This window comes from Lissotriton vulgaris, chromosome 8 (assembly GCF_964263255.1).
Source record: "Lissotriton vulgaris chromosome 8, aLisVul1.2, whole genome shotgun sequence".
NCBI classification, from domain to species: domain Eukaryota; kingdom Metazoa; phylum Chordata; class Amphibia; order Caudata; family Salamandridae; genus Lissotriton; species Lissotriton vulgaris.
In genome coordinates, this window is record NC_141696.1 from 361,991,645 (window position 1) to 362,009,962 (window position 18,318).

Consider the following 18,318-nt stretch of genomic DNA (forward strand, 5'->3'; position numbering starts at 1 on the left):
GCCAATTATAAAAGGCAATAACTGTGCATTACCCAACAATTGTCTTTCAGCTAATTTAGAATTTGAGGTGCATTTCAAATGTATTTTATACTAAAATGATATGCTTCAATGCAGCCCAATTGCATTCAATTAGCATTTTACTCTTGCTCCAGAACAATCACTGTTCAGCAGTAATCACCCTGTTTCACTATACCATGTGGGTCTACTTTGTTATACTGCTTCTTTCATCATTCGCCCCAACCTCCCTCCACTTGATTATCAGACTAGACGTTTTCTGCTACCCCTCACAGAAAAGCAAGGATGGCCTACATACCGGCCTGGTCAAGCATTTGGCTGCCCTTCTTTGCTTTTCAGGGAATGGAGGTCGCAGTCACACCAGCCCTTCATTAAAAAGCAACCAAACTTTCATGAATACCCCCCGCCCCACTTTTAGTTGCAATTTAGTTTCCACACTCATGCACGTTTTATACATTTAACTGAACATAATAAGACATCAGATGTGGAAAAAACAAGGTTAAACCTAATGTCAACTCAATGTTTACTCTTCATTTTCATACCTCATTGTTCCTATTCAGAGAGTTGAGGGGCAGGGAGTTCAGAACTGAGTTGTCCTGGGATAGGCGATTTCGCAGCTGTCTTAAAGTCACAGACAGGTCCTCAAACACTGCATTTGCTTTTCCCACCATATACACTCGCTGCAAGAAGTAAAAGAAATTTAGCCCAGCTCAGCTTCATTACAGATTTCCTGAATGTAACATTCCTTCTCATGCAAAGTTCCATTCTTGAATGTGCACAAATGATTTATTCGAAGGGTAATCACTGTGCTTCAGCTACTGCAATTCCCCCATCTCAAGTGGACTATTGACAATTTAATTTGTGTGAACAATTATAAACTGTACATTCATGTGATGCACAAGATGAGGTCACCCAATAACACAACCTGTACAAGTTAATTTATGGAGGCTACACGTTTTTTTATAGAAAGCTAAACACAAAGACACATAAGAAAAAGCTGGTTACTTGAAATAGTCTTTCTCCACCAGGGTAAAGTTCATGGAAGTTATGAATACTTTGGGAAACTCGTGATCCTCAACCTATTTGCGACTTCATCATGAACTTATTGCTATAGAGAAATGTGGATCATTTATGAGAATAATGGAGATTTGTATAATGAGGAATTAAGAGTTCAAAGTATGTAAAAGTTCCTTCACCATTATGGGATCATGACTGATGGTGATAAACCCTGAAAAGACCAGAAAGTCCAACCCCTAAAATAAGCGGCAAGCTGACTAACAGGGTGATAACCATCTGAAAGATGGCATGAATCGAACAGGAAGATTTCACAAAGAGGCATGGGCACCTCTCCTGGAGTCTAGACAATAGTATCTGGCAAATATGTGAATGAATCTCCAGGTTACTGCTCATCGTAGCAGCTTTTCCCTTGTTGAGTTCACTGGAGTGTCCTAGGAATGGATTTGTTACCCTCTTGTTAACAGAGAGATGCATGAAACTATTCATCTGTATAAGAACTACTTACAAAAGGCTAATCCAGTGAGGATGAGACCATTGCCCACAGCTGTTTGAATGATCGGAGGACTTTTGTACATGTAGATATGTGAAATCCACATTATGTTCAAAGCTTGAAAAGCTCTCCCTGCTAAAGGATTGTGAAAGAAGGTTGTTAAAAAAGTCATTCAGTTAATGTGGAAATCGGAGACATTTTCATCCGCAAGGCTGGGTGAGTCCATTACAAATGAAAATCTGTTCATGGATCCTGGGAGCACAGAGCCATTCTCTTGTTAATCCTTCAAACAGAAGCAATTGGTACTAGGAAAGCTGCTTGCAATGAAAGGTTGTAAAAACAAAGTCATGTTGATGTTGAGTTTCGAGGGGGAAGTGGCCAGCTTGCGAACATAGCATAAACAGAATAGATTTACTCTGTGTCCTGTCTGCTCACCCACCATCATCCAGCACTGTAGATAGCGACCGACCAGTGACTCTTCTTGTTGAAGTACATACCCCCAGAGGGCTAAGAAAGCCAGTCGGTCCCACATCAACTCTAGTCTACTGCGTAGAGCCAAAAAGAACATGGACCATGCTGGAACAGGCCTACCCGTGTGGGTAGCTGCCAACTTCTGCGGCTCCTCGGACACCTAACTGGCTGCACGACTGCAGCAGAGCCCAGAAAGGACCTGGATAGGGGCGGCTGCATCTCCGGGTGGCTTTCAGAGTGTGCAAGCCCCGCTGGGTGGATTCGGTCCTGGGACCCGTGGTGTGCTGCAGCCAGTAAGGCTTCCTTCCTGGAGACTGTAGGACCCCAGGGAGGCTTGATGTGGCCAAGCAGCCCGGAACAGATGGCAACTTACAAAGGGCTCTACAGCTTAGGGGCACTAGGAGTCGGTGCTTACCAGAAATCTGGAAGTTCTGGACCAGGGGACTTTGGAGCCCTGGTGGCTGTGCCTGCGGAGCCCCTGACTGATGTAGTGTGTAGCCATTTCCTAGCCTCCCTACTCCCCCCTCACCAAAGATTCAATTTCTTGAGGCTTGGTGCGAGGGCCTAATACAGTGTTGAGCAGCCTGGGTCCTGTGCATAAGCAGTGCCTTCCCACCTACCACCGGCTGTACAACTGGACTGGTGGCCTGTTACCTGCACAAACTAGCTAACAGATTTCTGTGGATCCCAACCACTGGTACAGAGGGACCTAGTCTGTGCTTACCTTTATTTTGATTTGGGCCCGTTTTAGACTGGTGCTGATGCCTGCGACTCCTTGACTGAAGGTCATTGCAGAAGACCAGACTTTATTCTTCGCTAAGCCGAACGATGCCTTGGCCTGGATATATAAGAAATATGGCACCATATCTCCTTTCTAGGCAGGAATGCGGGGCACTGGAAAATGACAATGGTAGCACCACCAACTTTCAGGATCCCTGCACCATCTCCCTAAGGAGAGACTTCCCTCACAGGCCCAGGCGAGGCAAGGGTAGTTGGGCTGCCATGCTGCGCATTACAAGAGGGTATAACCGATATCTAACTTCTGGGGAGGACTCTGAGTGGTTGTCTTCCACTAGAAGCTCAACTGTCGACCACCTGGGTCACCCCGTAGACTGAAGATGACCTGGTCTAGGCTGGCAGCTCTCTGGACCGGACCTGGTACTGTAACTTTGGATGCTATATGTATACTTGCCCTACGTGTTTCCTTATTAACTCTGATTGCTTAGCCAAACCGCAAGCGTGAAGTACATGTGCCAGCTGTGACTTAGCCTGGATGGAGCGGACTGACCTGTGGGATGGCTCCCCTTCAATTGCAATGCCTAGCTTCCGAGCAGTTGGTGTTTTCCACATTAACGTAGTGCCTTCAGTGCTCTTTGCTATATTTTTCCATTTGGGAGTTGTTTGTAGTTTGGCATGATGACTTTTTAGGGCTCGGGCCTGCCGTACACTGCGCATGCAGTGTCGCGCAGCGAGAGTTCTTTTCCCAGGGATTTGAAAAGGAACCTGGAAATTCCAGGCAGTTCGTGCGTGTTATTTCCAAGGTCCATTTTCATTGGCCTTCGCGTGCGTGATGTTTTTTAACAGAACACGCAATAGGCCACGGCCGTCGCGTAGCTCAGCCCATGGCCTATTGGTCTGTTACGCGCACCAGAGGCCATATGTTTTGAATTATCGCTGCTTGACAGCCGCGATAATTCAAAACATATGCTCGCAGTGGCGCACACGCGCACCACTCGCTGGCTTTTTTTTTTTGTAGTTCGCGATAGCTTTCATTTCTCGCAGATTCGTGTTGTTTAGATTAGCGGAGGGAGGCTGCCTGCTTTTCAGAGTCGGGGCACAAGTGACAAGACCAATGCCGAGATGCTTTGATGGAGCTGGCACATTTACATGGCGCTGGAAGTGCTGCGCAGCAGCCCCCGACATCAGCAGCTACATCGTGTTTTTAAGATTAGCGGAGGGAGGCTGCCTGCTGTTCAGAGTCAGGGCACAAGTGACGAGACCAAGGCTGAGATGCTTTGATGGAGCTGGCATATCTACATGGCGCTGGAAGTGCAGCACCGAAGCCCCGGACACCAGCCGCTACATTGTGTTTTTTAGATTAGCGGAGGGAGGCTGACTGCTGTTCAGAGTCGGGGCACAAGTGACAAGAGCAAGTTCGAGATGCTTTGTTGGAGCTGGCACATTTACATGGCGCTGAAAGTGCAGCGCAGCAGCCCCTGACACCAGCCGCTACATCGTGTTTTTGAGATTAGCGGAGGGAGGCTGCCTGCTATTCAGAGTCGGGGCACAAGTGACGAGACCAAGGCCGAGATGCTTTGATGGAGCTGGCACATTTACATGGCCCTGGAAGTGCAGCGCCGCAGCCCCTGACACCAACCGCTACATCTTGTACTTTAGATTAGATTAGCGGAGGGAGGCTGCCTGCTGTTCAGAGTCGGGGCACAAGTGACAAGACCAAGGCCGAGATGCTTTGATGGAGCTGGCACATTTACATGGCCCTGGAAGTGCAGCGCCGCAGCCCCCGACACCAGCCGCTACATCGTGTTTTTGAGATTTCGGAGAGAGGCTGCCTGCTGTTCAGAGTCGGGGCACAAGTGACGAGACCAAGGCCGAGATGCTTTGATAGAGCTGGCACATTTACATGGCGCTGGAAGTGCAGCGCCGCAGCACCTGACACCAGCCGCGTTTTTTAGATTAGCGGAGGGAGGCTGCCTGCTGTTCAGAGTCGGGGCACAAGTGACGAGACCAAGGCGGAGATGCTTTGATAGAGCTGGCACATTTACGTGGCCCTGGAAGTGCAGTGCCGCAGCCCCAGACACCAGCCACGTTTTTTAGATTAGCGGAGGGAGGCTGCCTGCTGTTCAGAGTCGAGGCACAAGTGACGAGACCAAGGCCGAGATGCTTGGATGGAGCTGGCACATTTACATGGCGCTGGAAGTGCAGCGTTGCAGGCCCTGCCACCAGCCGCTACATCATGATTTTGAGATTAGCGGAGGGAGGCTGCCTGCTGTTCAGAGTCTGGGCACAAGTGATGAGACCAAGGCAGAGATGCTTTGATGGAGCTGGCACATTTACATGGCACTGCAGAGTGTGACAGCAGAGTGAGAGAGACAGCAGAGTGAGAGAGACAGCAGAGTGAGAGAGACAGCAGAGTGAGAGAGACAGCAGAGTGAGAGTGACAGCAGAGTGAGAGTGACAGCAGAGTGAGAGTGACAGCAGAGTGAGAGTGACAGCAGAGTGAGAGTGACAGCAGAGTGAGAGTGACAGCAGAGTGAGAGTGACAGCAGAGTGAGAGACAGCAGAGTGAGAGTGACAGCATGAGAGACAGCAGAGTGAGACAGCAGAGTGAGAGTGACAGCATAAGAGACAGCAGAGTGAGAGAGACAGCAGAGTGAGTGTGACAGCAGAGTGAGAGTGACAGCAGTTGTTTGAGTGTGCAGGGTGAACAGTGTGTGAGTGTGTAGGGTGAGCAGTGTGTGAGTGTGCAGGGTGAGCAGTGTGTGAGTGTGCAGGGTGAGCAGTGTGTGAGTGTGCAGGGTGAGCAGTGTGTGAGTGTGCAGGGTGAGCAGTGTGTGAGTGTGCAGGGTGAACATAGTGTGAGTGTGCAGGGTGAACATTGTGTGTAGGGTGAGCAGTGTGTGAGTGTGTAGGGGCAGTGTGTGAGTGTGCAGGGTACGAAAACTCGAACTAAGTCCACCCCACACACAGGCACACACATAACACACACATAAGACCACACACACACACAACACCCACCACCACACACGCAACCACCACACACGCAACCACCACACACGCAACCACCACACACACACACACACAACAGCAACCACACACACACAACCACAACCACAACCACACCCACAACCACACACAACCACAACCACAACCACAACCACAACCACAACCACAACCACAACCACGTCAGTGCGCGCTTTCACCGGGCACAAACACCACCAGCCATCTGTGCAGGCTTCCACCAGGCACACACCACCAGACGTCAGTGCACGCTTTCACCAAACACACACACACACACACACACACACACACACACACACACACACCCCACCAGCCATCAGTGCACGCTTTCACCAGGCACACACACCACCAGCCGCCAGTGCACGCTTTCACCAATCACACACACCACCAGCCGTCTGTGCACGCTTTTACCAGGCACACACACAACCAGCCGTCTGTGCATGCTTCCACCAGGCACACATACCTCCAGCCGGCAGTGCACGCTTCCACCAGGCACACACACCACCACCCATCAGTGCACAATTTCTACAGGCACACACACCACCAGCCACCATTGCTACAATTCCAATCCAACCCACATAATTCCACTACACACCAAATGCATACACTACGTAACACATGGCTAAAAGACATTGCCATTTACAATACCATTAGCTCTAACTCAAATTCGAGACCTATTGCATTTCCAATGCTCGTTTTTGCTGGCCGGGGTGTTCTTCAAGGGTTGGGAATTCTCGTGGGGGGCTGAGGGAGGAGGCCTTACACAATATTTTGTGTTATGAATACCACAGGGACACGGGGTACATAGAAGTTCATCACATGACGTGAGGGGGATGGGCAGTGCTAGTAAGAACTACAAAATCAGAGTGCACAAAAATACTTAAACAATAGGGAGGTTCTGGTGTTGCAGCAGAGATAGCATGGGCATATGTCTCTTTTGCCCGGGGTACTACCATATGGATCTGCAGTGGAATCCCTATCCGTGCATAGGACGCCCGGATTGCTCCTGTGGGCAGATTCTTAATTGTTTGGGGTGCCTGGATGGCCGGACGGTGGTGTTGGGCTTGATTTAAGGCCCCAATACGGATCAGCTGCAACATTTAGTCTCTCTCTCTATGTACCTTGTGCCCTAGACGAACTTTGATTAGATCCGGGTGGAAGACTGTAATGCAGTTCTACTGGACTGTCTGCAGCCCCCCCAATTATGGGTATCCCTGTAGTATATAACGCTGTGACGTTAGCTGACTGACTCCATCAATGTGATCTTATAGATAGATGCATACCCGACACTAATGGGCTAAGCAGTACTCTATCACTCCCTACCCACGCCCCCCTATATTTGCCTTGATCACCTGGTATGCCATTTTGTTACAAACCCACACATCCTCTACTTTGAATATCTGAGTAAAACCCTATCAGATCATAACCTGCTGCTTTTGAGTACCTACCTCAATACCTTCTTGGAGTTTCCAACTTTTATAGCTAGAGGATGGGGCTTTCTATGAGACTTGCGTACAGTACTTTCAGGATAATGCAGAGTCGGCCTCCAAGCACGCGCACTCGAATGGGAGGTGTATAAGTAGCTATATGCGGAGTCACCCTACAATTGAAGGACTTGATGTGGACCAAGATTGAACTGCAAGACCTGGAGAAGAGAACAATTACTGCCCCTGAAAGGTCCGAAAAAATTTCATGGACAAAAGGCGAACATGCCGATCTCATGGAATTGCTGAGATGCATCAACATGGCTGCCTATGAGGTCAAAACCCAAGTCGAGGCAGACAGGTCAGGCAGAATTCTTGTGTATCCGATTCATCCCCATAAGCTGCATTCCTCCATACACTCTATTAGGGACTTCTCTGGGCTAATTAATCCCCGCATCCCTCCTAGGCATGTTCAGGCGCTCAAGATCCCTATCTCTAGACAAGAAATCAGACAAACAATTCAAGATATAGCACTTGTGAAAAGGCTTTGCTTAGATGGCCTACCTGTGGAATTTACAAATCCATCATCACACCATGTCTTGCAAGCCTGTACGCTGAAGCTCTTCAACAGCGTACCCTACCTCTAGTGAGGCGATCGTCACATACATATCTAAGCCCAATCGTGATCTTAGGAGTATTACCTCATGAGCCCATTAACCATTTTAAATAGGGATTACAAAATACTAAGCAAAATCCTGGCTGACTACCTCCACCCCCATCTCACATCCCTCATTCAGTCAGACCAAAAACAAGTTTGTCCCCCGGCATAACACCTCCATCAACATACGTCGCTTGTACAACGTGATGGAATGGGTTTTGCAGACCTGGTCAGAGGCAGCATGCATTCACATTTATCTTAAACATTCATGCAATACGCAGAGCTAGGATTATATGCTAGATGTGCTAAAAGTTTAGGATCTGACCCCCCGCTTCTTGCAACAAATTAAATCACTCTACGCCTCCCCTACAGCCAGAATCAGACTGGCCACCACATTTCCAACAGCTACTCTATAGCTTAGGGGACTAGAAAGGGATGGCCCCTCTAGTCTTTTATTCGTCTTGGCAGTAGAGCCCTTGGCGGTTAAATTTTGAGCAGTGGGTGGGGCATATAGATGGGAGATGCAATGCAAGTCATTTCCTTATATGCTGAAGAAATGCTGCTGATCTTCCACTTCTTTAACACTAAAACTTTTTTTTTCCTCTACGACAGGGTGCTGTTCCAACAAGCAGCACTGCTTTTCATAAGCAGGTAAAAGGGAAGACGTTCTTGTTCGTCATGCATCAGATAGGAAATCTTTTCCAAGGAGTAGGATGATCTAGTAGAGTAACATTTTGCTTAATCTGGAATGTCCATGCATTCTTGTGGTAACGTCAGATGTGCAACTTATGCAGACAAGTTCAAGGATGGAAAGACAAGTGGGAAATTTTGGGACCAAGTTCTCATACTAATTCACCTTGCTCCTTTAACCCCTTGCATGCTCATGACGAGCTCAGCTCGTCATGAGCTACAGTGCTCCGGTGCTCACGACGAGCTGAGCTCGTCATGGCCATTAGAATGCTCGCACGCTGGGATAATTCCCCTGCTGTGCTGAACGTTCTATTGAAACGGGTGTGGCCGTGACGAGCTCAGCTCGCCATGAGCACAGGAGCACTGTAGCTCATGACGAGCTGAGCTCGTCATGAGCACCGGGGCGCTGCGCGCGCCCCCCAGCACAGCAGGAAAATTACCCCAGCAGCCAAGGGGTTAAATAGCTCATTGCCATGATATAGTCTGCCAGTAAATAGCTTGTTCTTATCAACAGGAAATAATATATAGCTTGGTATACCAGCCTGAGCTCTAACAGACTGATCTGGTGCAAAGCTTTTTTCTAGGACAAAGTCTCCTGACTTCAGTGAAGATACACTAGGGTTCCTTATCCCGCTGGGAAGGTACCTACAATGATGGTTTGGGAGGACAAGTCCTTTTGGAATTCAATTCCTTTCAAGAGATTCTCCGTGCGGCACCACCATGAAAAAAAACTTTACATATGTATGGGTCTGTGTCAGCTTAAGTCATCACTGCTCACTGACCTGTCAGGGCAAAATAACAGACTTCATTTATTCAAGGTTGCCTTGTGGGACCAATTGCACTCCCTAAGCATTTTGTGAGTACCTTTATATGTTCCAGGCTACAATGTGGCTTAAAACACTCTTGGTTGCAAGGGTGCAGCATTGAGGCATGTCCGACTGCCAGTTGGCAATCAAGATTTGGGCAGCTCTCAAAATTGCTGAAATCTAGCGGGAAGCGTAGTATCAGAAGATTTGGCCGCCATGTGGGTGTAGTCCAGTTATTTAGGTTGGCTTTGCTCTTCCCCAACTGCCTATCAATGTGTCTCCAGAGCAGCTGTGGAGCTTTATTTCCTGGATCATCAAACTTGTTCAAAGACTCTTGTTGTCTCCTATGAGGGACCTATAATCCGCAGATATTTTGGCCAAAAGAACAAGTAACATCTTATATCTTGGTCTCCCGGAGTACTTATTACAACGCCTACAGGTGACCCAGAATGCTGCCGCGCGAGCCATCTTTGGCCTTCATAGGCGAGCCAGTGCCTCTAGCCTATTGCAAGCTTTACATTGGCTCCCCATCCGGAAACGGATAGTATTCAAGGCTATGACGCTGGCGCACAAAGCCTTGCATGCCACGGGAGCTCAATACTTGCAAAGGAGGATGGCTTTTTACCATCCGGCACGATCCTGGATATCGGAGTCCCTTTTCCTTGCGGTAGTCCCCCGAATAAAAAAAGCCCGCATTGGAGGATGGTCATTTAGGCTGTTAGCTCCGTAGCTGTGGAACTCCCTACCTTTGACCCTGCGTTCCACGTCTAATTTATTTGCGTTCAGGAAGGGCTTAAAGACTTGGCTCTTTACCTGTTAGAGACTTCCTGCCCTGTTCGGAATCGTGACCTTTTTGCTTTATCCTTACTGTTTATGTTTTGTTTGTTCCTTCTTAGGTCATGTAGTACAAAGCGCCTGGACACTCCTCGGAGTAGCCGCGCGCTATAGAAGACCTATTTAACATAACATAACATAACTGCTCTTTTAATCACAGCTAAATGTTGTCATATGGTTACTACGTTTCTATATATTGTGTTAAGTTAGCATGTGCTTATTAAATGTTTAAACGCCATATTTTCTTTCTGCTTCGGTTTGCACACGACACCTAATTGTTATTGTAGCTTTTAACCTAGACGAAAGATGTGGTTTATTTGAGAATAATATGTTATTGCCTTGGTATCAGTCGTGTTTGGTACACTTGGTACAACTGTCTGCACACTGAGAACTGCACAGTCTAAGAATAACCTAACACAAGGTTGTTGAAGGCCTGATCCTCGCACCACGTTAGTCATAACACAAATACTGTTGCTGCCAAGATTGGACTCTACGTGGGTTTAAGATAGAGTTACAGAGAATGAAACAACACACTTGATGCTTCGCATGCTGAGAGCTGGTAGCGGTTGATGTGATCTCCTCCTACTGAGAATTAGAGGTATGGGTCCGCCCTGCTAAGAACCCAGATGAGACCTTCTTAGATATAATATAATATGCTAATTAGGGTGCGCGAAATATAGGTGATACAGAATTATATAGATCTTTGAATCATAACATGCTATCACCTTTTGCTTATTATGGATTAGTGACTATGCTGCTAACTCTGATTTTTATAATATGTATATTGATATTATATAAGATACTGCGTTTGAGAATGTTGCATTGAAAAATAAACATTTCAAACTTGCACGTGTGTTCTCTGACTCCCAGTTTCGGTTTGGAATGATTATATAACGAAAGAGTGTTCATGTGTTCCACGATACCTGAGGTATTCTAAGTTCATGTTCTGGATTGTCTAAGTCATTGGGAAGTATTTACTACCGATGAGACACTGTAGCTAGCTTGGTAAGGGGATTTATGAAACAAAGGTGAGTTCTGGGTCACCCTGACTCACCCAGGTTCTAGATCTCTGTGCACAGTTCTGTGGGAGAACGGAAACCCTGCTACATGGCGCCCGTACGTTGGTTGGCCTTATATCATGACACTCGAGTAGTATAACATTCAAACCCTAACGCCTTCATTCCCGTTTCCGGAAAATGGCAGTGTCGGAAAAACCTACCTATTTTTGAAATAGGTCTTTTTCAAGCTTGAATCTATCTAAAAACGGTTTCCTTGAATTACTACCCAGTTGTGCTACAAAGTAATCTTTGTGTTTTAACTTTTCTGTGCTGACATGGCACAAGCCGTGGACATCCCGCAGCATAGTCGCATTGCGGTGCGTGACCATTTGCGGATGTATGATGTTCCTGTGGAAGGCTTGGCTGTTGTTCTGGTAGTGAGTGCGGAACACGCTTACCCGTACAAACTGTTTTATTCGTGGGTGAAGTTTCCGCCGGTGGACGCAAATTCTGGAGTGTTCCATACATACACTGCTACAGCTGTACCGGCTGCGTATGCTCCGTACAGAGCACTGGAAGTTCCTATAGATGCATGGCAGCATGGAGTTTGGTTTGGTGGCGCCCTACCACACTCATTATCGGCTTCGAGGTTGGGTCCTTTGTCCATTCCGGGCACACCTTGGCCCGCTTTGGCTGGGTTCACTCCTCACCCTCAACGCGCCACTTGTAACGTGGCTGATCTGCGGCGGCTTCATGAAGTCGCAGTGGCAGTGATTAGAGCGCTTGTTCATTACACTAGCCGTAATGTTCAAGACGCTGCCCCACGGGGCGCACAGCTTAGGGCAGAACATGCTGGTCTGAAAATCAATCCGGTCATGGTTAATTCCGTGATGGGTAAAAAGCCCCAAGAAAAGGATGATTTTCCTTTCTGGCTTGCTGAGAAATTCGGCCAGCTGGAAGCTGTGTTTCCCAACACGAGTCCGGGTGATAAACACCGGATTCTTACACTAAGTTTGCCGAAGGATTTGGCTCCTGAACTTGTTGACTGTGAGACCTGGGGCAAGACTTTTGCAGCGGTCTATTCGAGGTGCTATGGCTCCCCGTCTGTGACCAATCTAGGTGGGGTCCTTAAACGTGTTCAAGACGAACACGGACCGGAGTCGGCTGTTGAATTGGGTATGCGCCTGTGTGGCTCCTTTGATGTAGTTTGCGATCTGATCCTTGCGAATGTCAAGGGGGATGCAGTGAACTTTCAAGTTGCTAACGCGTTGGCGTTGGTTCCCGAGGCCGAACGACCCCGACGGTTGGCAAGGATAATTGTAGCTGCTTACAAAATGGTTGGCCGCAATGCAATGGGGGTTAAAGCTTTTCCTGATAAGGAGAAGAAACAGCCCCAGGGTCAAAGTTCGGAAACTGGTGGTCAACAAAAGTCCAAGAAACAAAATTGGCCTAAAAAGCAGAATCAGGGAAAGCAACAACAACAACAAACACAGGTTTCTGCTCCTGCGTCTCCGTTGCCTGCGCAGTCGGATCGTGTTTATGATTTGCGCGACCGCGCGATGATTAAATCGCCTGAGAGTTTTCAGGCTTCTGACCAACGCTCTCCTCGTTCCTTTCAGGACTCATCGGCTCCGTCAACCGGTGGTGGAGGGGGCGGCAGGGGCAGGGGTGGCCAGCAAGGACGTGGTCAGCCCCGCCCGCGAAACGGTGGAGAGCAGCAGGAAGGCTCTACGCCCAAGAGACCACAGTTTGCCACGAAGAAAGTCGCCGCCCTGACAGCGCATCGTTATGCCCCAGATAGTGAGAACGCGGCTTCGGAATCTGACGTGGGCTCTGACCTTGCTGGACAGCGAGCAGAGATTACCATAGTGAGAGAGGCCCTCCGTCCACTGTTGAAGGTGACAGCGACTGATTCTTATGTTGTGATTGAAACTGCTGACACGCATGTTGCTCCCCCTGAACGACTTTTTGAAATTGTCCTGTTAATTGAAGGTGACATGCAGCGAACTGTAAAAGGGGTGTTTTGGGAAAATCTCTTGTCTACATATGACATTTTGCTTTCGGAGGCTGACTGGCCCCCACCTTTTGTTCTCGCAGCTCCGCGAGGGGAAGAGGTAATCCTGCCCAGTTTCGTGCACACTGTACCGAGAGTGGAAGCGCTGCATTTTGCAGAAGAGTGGGCTCTGGCGCTTGCGCCGGCTGTGTACCGTAATCAGTGTGGCTGGGATAAATTGTCACCAAGCCACGAGATTCCTTTACGGTCTCAACCACAGCCTCAACCTCAATATCCCATACGAAGTGAAGCCAAAGCTTCAGTCGCGGCTATCCTTGAACAATTGGAATATCAAGGTGTAATTGAAACGTGTGTGTCACCGATGAATAACCCTCTTTTTACTGTAAACAAGCCGGACGGCTCATATCGTTTGGTTTTGGATTATAGGCATTTGAACTCGCATTGCCGTAACTGCGCAGTACAGAATACTCATGGCTCTGCGTTCGTGAATAGTCTTGAGCGTAAACGGTTCAAAACCACGCTTGACATTTCCAATGGTTTTTATGCCCATAGATTATGCGGTCTAAGTTCCCAATGGACCAGTTTTACATGCGGCGGTGTGCAAAAAATGTTTCGGCGTCTTCCAATGGGCTATGAGAACAGTCCTGGAGTATTCTCCGCCCGCATAGTCTCTCTTTTGGAGAGCTTCGACCCAGTTGCTTGTTCGTATGTGGATGACATTTATCTCACAGACGACGATCTTTGGGAGCATCTGTGTCGAGTAAATAGCATAATTTGTAACTTTGCAGACATAGGTTACAAGTTTAACTTTGCAAAGTCGCACATTGCAGAGTACACAGTGTTGTTTCTAGGTTACGAGCTTAACAACGAAGGGAAGGGTTTAGCACCTCACTTCCTGGAGAAATGCGCACAGTTGCGTTCTCCGACAACACTGAAAAAATTACAATCTCTGCTGGGATTTTTGAATTTCGGGAGGACTTACATTCCGGAATATGCCCAGCGTATCAAGCCCTTGTATGCTTTGATACAACCATCTTTTTCCAAATCATGCTGGCTGCCTGAGCATTCGGCCGTTCTGCAGTCTTTGCAGGCTGATTTGCTCGCTTCTGAATACTTACAGACTCGTGATAACCAGACCAACCTAGTGATAAGGATTATCCCTGGGGCGGTGGGTTTCACGTACCTGACTTTTAATGAAGGAGAAACAGTACATATTGCTTACAAGTCACACTTGTACACTTCGGCTGAACTGCGATTTTCCACTGTAGAAAAAGTTAACGGCTGTGCAGATGGCGATTCTTAAGGAACGAGCCCTGTCGCAAGGAAAACGCATGTTGGTTGTTACCCCGTGTCCTGCCTTAGAGGCGGTTACGAAAGCCAGTGTACCTAATTCCAAAGCTTTGCACCCTCGGTGGATTCAATGGGCTGCATCCTTGACGTCCCAGGATGTCACGTTCATTTTTGACGCCACATTACGGTCGCAGGAGTATTTACAGTATGAATTTGTTAATCCTGCTCCCTTAGCAATGCGGCCGTTGGAGGATTTCCATTGCATCATTTACACTGATGGTTCGGCGCAGGTTGCGCATGGCTCTAAACATGCCTACGTTTCCGCTTGCGCCATTGTGGTCGGTGCCATGGTGAACGATGAGTTCAGGTCCAGTGTCGTGCACACGCAGACGCTTGGGGACTGCACCGCACAATTAGCAGAGCTTTGTGCTCTGATGCTTGCATTGGAGTACGCAGATCCTAGTGTGACGACTTTGATCGTAAGTGACTCTTACTACTGTGTCCAGTCTTACAATGAAAACTTGTTCTTTTGGATTCAGAATGAATTTCGTGACTCCAAAGGTAGCACAATAAAACATAAGACGATCTGGGTCCGAGTGGCGGAACTTAAAGAGAAGTTACCACTCGTGTTTGTGATTCATACTCTCGGTCATCAGCGCGTGGGGGTCCACGCTGTTGGCAATTCGCTTGCTGATGAAGCAGCGAAGTCAGCAGTATCGAAATACTTGGTTGCAGCAGTCACGAGATCCAAAAGCAAAATAGATGATGACATCTTGGCAGCAGTTGCTGCAACAGAGAAGGGAAGTAAATATCCTGCGGGGTTCCCTTCTAAATACACATACCACTTAAGTCCCGATAAGGTTCCTTATGTGAAAATCCCTGAAGTTGGCGAACGTCTAGTTCCCAACTCGGATCGCAGGGCTGCTTTGATTACAACGGCTCATGAAGGTGTGGCGTCTGCGCATGCGGGCGTCTCAGTCACTGTAACTCAGCTACAACAGAGGTTCTGGTGGCGGGGACTGTACAAACAGACGCGTGATTATGTCCTTCAATGTGACATTTGCCAGCAGATTAAGCCTTCAACTGCTGCGCGTCCGCCTCAGACACAGTTGTACATCTCGAATAAACCACTTGGATGCGTTTATTTGGATCACTGCGGTCCATTTTCTTCTGATACTGCGTATAAGTACATCTTAGTAGCAGTTGATTCATGCACACGCTTTGTGTGGGTTTGGCCGCATCGGAGCGCTGATTCACGTACTGTCATTAAGGATTTGCGTGTCTTTGTGGGAATTTTTGCCTGTGGTACTTTCCATTCGGATCAGGGTCCGGCTTTCGCCTCTAAGGCGTATAAGGATGCTATGGTTTCAATGGGGGTCCAAGTCAAGTTTTCGAGTCCCTACAGACCTGAGGGTAACAGTGTAGTTGAACGAATGAACCGCGACTTAAAGCAATCTTTGACAGCTCGAGTTATAGGCACTGGCAGAAACTGGTTAGCCCACCTCATAGGCGTGCAGCGTGCGCTTAATAATCTCCCTAGAAGGTCTCTGGGTGGGCGGACCCCATACGAAATGCTCTTTGGTATCAAGATGTATGTACCTGACCTCGATGGGCTAGACTCCAAGGCCCAGGCCACGGCCTTTGACGTAGATGAACATTGCAATGTTTTACAGAATCTACAAAAGACCAGAGACAGTCTTGCAAAGGAACATTTGCCCTCCACATCGGATGATGCGCTGCAGATCCCGGTAGTTGGCTGGCTACCCCGAGTTGGAGAACTGGTTCGAGAGAAGATCGATAACAAGAAAGAGTTTGGTCCCTCATATCGAGCACCGGTTCGAGTTCTTGGAGTGAAGGGCACAAGAACAGTCATTTTACCACCACTTCCTGGTCGTAAGGAAAACAGATTTATTTCTATTGACAATGTCAAGACACACAGGGTGGCCGATTCTTCATAGCATGACACCGGCTGTATCCTGTCCTTCCATGGTGAGGCACTCTGTACTAGCAATAACATCTGGCGCAGAACAGGAGGTGTCCCTCGAGATGCCTGCCATATCCAGTCCTTTATTAAATACTATTCCTGTTACTAACATTGATGAGCTGACCTACTCCTATCCTGCTGATTTATCAATGCCTGATTTGCAGACACGTTTGGCCAACCAGTCCAGATTCTCTTTTGACTCTGTTTCGGAACTTTCAAAGAAACCCTCAAACATTGCAAGATATGCCACGTTGTTTAAAAAACATTTTTTAATTCCCCCTTGGACATACATTTGGTTGATCCTATTTTCATTTTATCTTTTTATGTCAATTGGTTTTGTGTTTTATTTCTTCCGTCTGATTGATGGACACTACGTTAAAGAAAAAACAGGAATTCGGTACCTTAATGGAACATTGGCCCCTCTTTCCTCTTCACATTCAGCGCACAGACTGAAACGAAACTTAAATACAGTTAACATTACTGCTTGGCCTGTCCTTGATGGGATTGTGTGGGATGCGGTTAGGTTTCAGATACATGGGCCCACTGAAGTGATTAATGTTCCAAATGTGCTTAGAGTAAACATGGGAGATGTGATTAAACAAAATATACGTTCTGATGATTGGGATATTCAGGCCGTAGAAGCATTATTCTCTGATTTAAAGTATTATGCTGCCTTCGATGCTGAGGATCTGTATACAGATTCTATTAATTATGGCGATTTGTTTTGTTTTCAACACTATGGAAATCATTTTTTACATAAAACAAATTCCAGGAGGGTTGCTGTGAATTATACACAATGGGAACACTGCCCTGCTCCATTCGGTGGCAGCTCCAATACGTTTCTGAACAAATACACCTATTTTACAGACTTTAATCAATCAAATCCCAAGTCATTCTATTTTAAAATGACACAAAAGCCCATGTCCAAAGTTAAACTTACAGATACAAAAATGCTGTATTCGGCGTCCTTTCTAGACAAATTGGCTGTAGATGGCTACGAGTTTTGGAAAGGAACAATTGACCTTAAATCGGTTTGGGGTACCAAAGATTGGCAGGTACAAGGCACTGAGGCTTTGCACCGTGCATGTCTCATCCCGCATCACATGTTGTTTTTAAATTCAACCATTTTCCAAACAACATGCTTTGGATTGGCTACCTCTAAAAAATTAAATACACCGACCATCCCAGATCTAGAGGAATATACAGGTTGGGGTAATTTTACTGATTTGTCCATTCATGAGTTGCAAACTCTTTTACACAATTCGTCCTTTAACATTTCCAGTTTGGATTCTAAGGGTTGGCTGGTGTGGCATAGGAGTGCTGATTCTTGCCAACGCCGTTTTCTGGGTTTGGCTGGGGGTTCACAGAAGTCAGACTCGATCCCCGTTTTGAAGAAGACTATACTGTCACAACTTATTCTGTGGGGAAGCTGTGTCAGAATTGGTTACAACATTCCACATTAGCTGCAGTTAAACTACATCTGTCTCTATTGAATGATAATGTGGATTTGAACGATTTTATAAAAGGCCCAGCTAAGGGTAGATCTAAACGATGGCTGTATGCGATTTACAATGAAATTTGGAAAGTTACCCAAGTTGAGGCTGCTAAACGCCTGAGAGCTATTGATCAAGCAAATTTAGAAAAGGTGCTTGCAGTTGTTGATAACAGTATTAACACGCTTTCTTCCCGGATTTACACGTTAAACAATATTGTGTCTTCGGTTGTTGACATTGTACATGATGAAGTGTCCGTGTTGTATCATGGTCAAAATCAATTACGTTCTGTGATGCAGTTTGCTTGGACACTACAAACTCTTAAGAATGGCCGAGTGCCTTGGAATTTTATGAACGTCTCATCACTATTTGCCC

The 18,318-nt window shown here is 47.2% G+C and overlaps 1 protein-coding gene across 1 annotated transcript in view; it reads right to left on the reverse strand.

Moving 5' to 3' along the window:
• ATP6AP2 (ATPase H+ transporting accessory protein 2) overlaps positions 1-18,318 on the reverse strand; it is a 59,290-nt gene continuing 40,972 nt past the window's right edge. Inside the window, exon 5 of the mRNA XM_086933280.1 lies at positions 1-695. Coding sequence (XP_086789406.1) covers positions 552-695 — 144 coding nt within the window. The 3' untranslated portion in view covers positions 1-551. The remainder of the gene's footprint in view (positions 696-18,318) is intronic.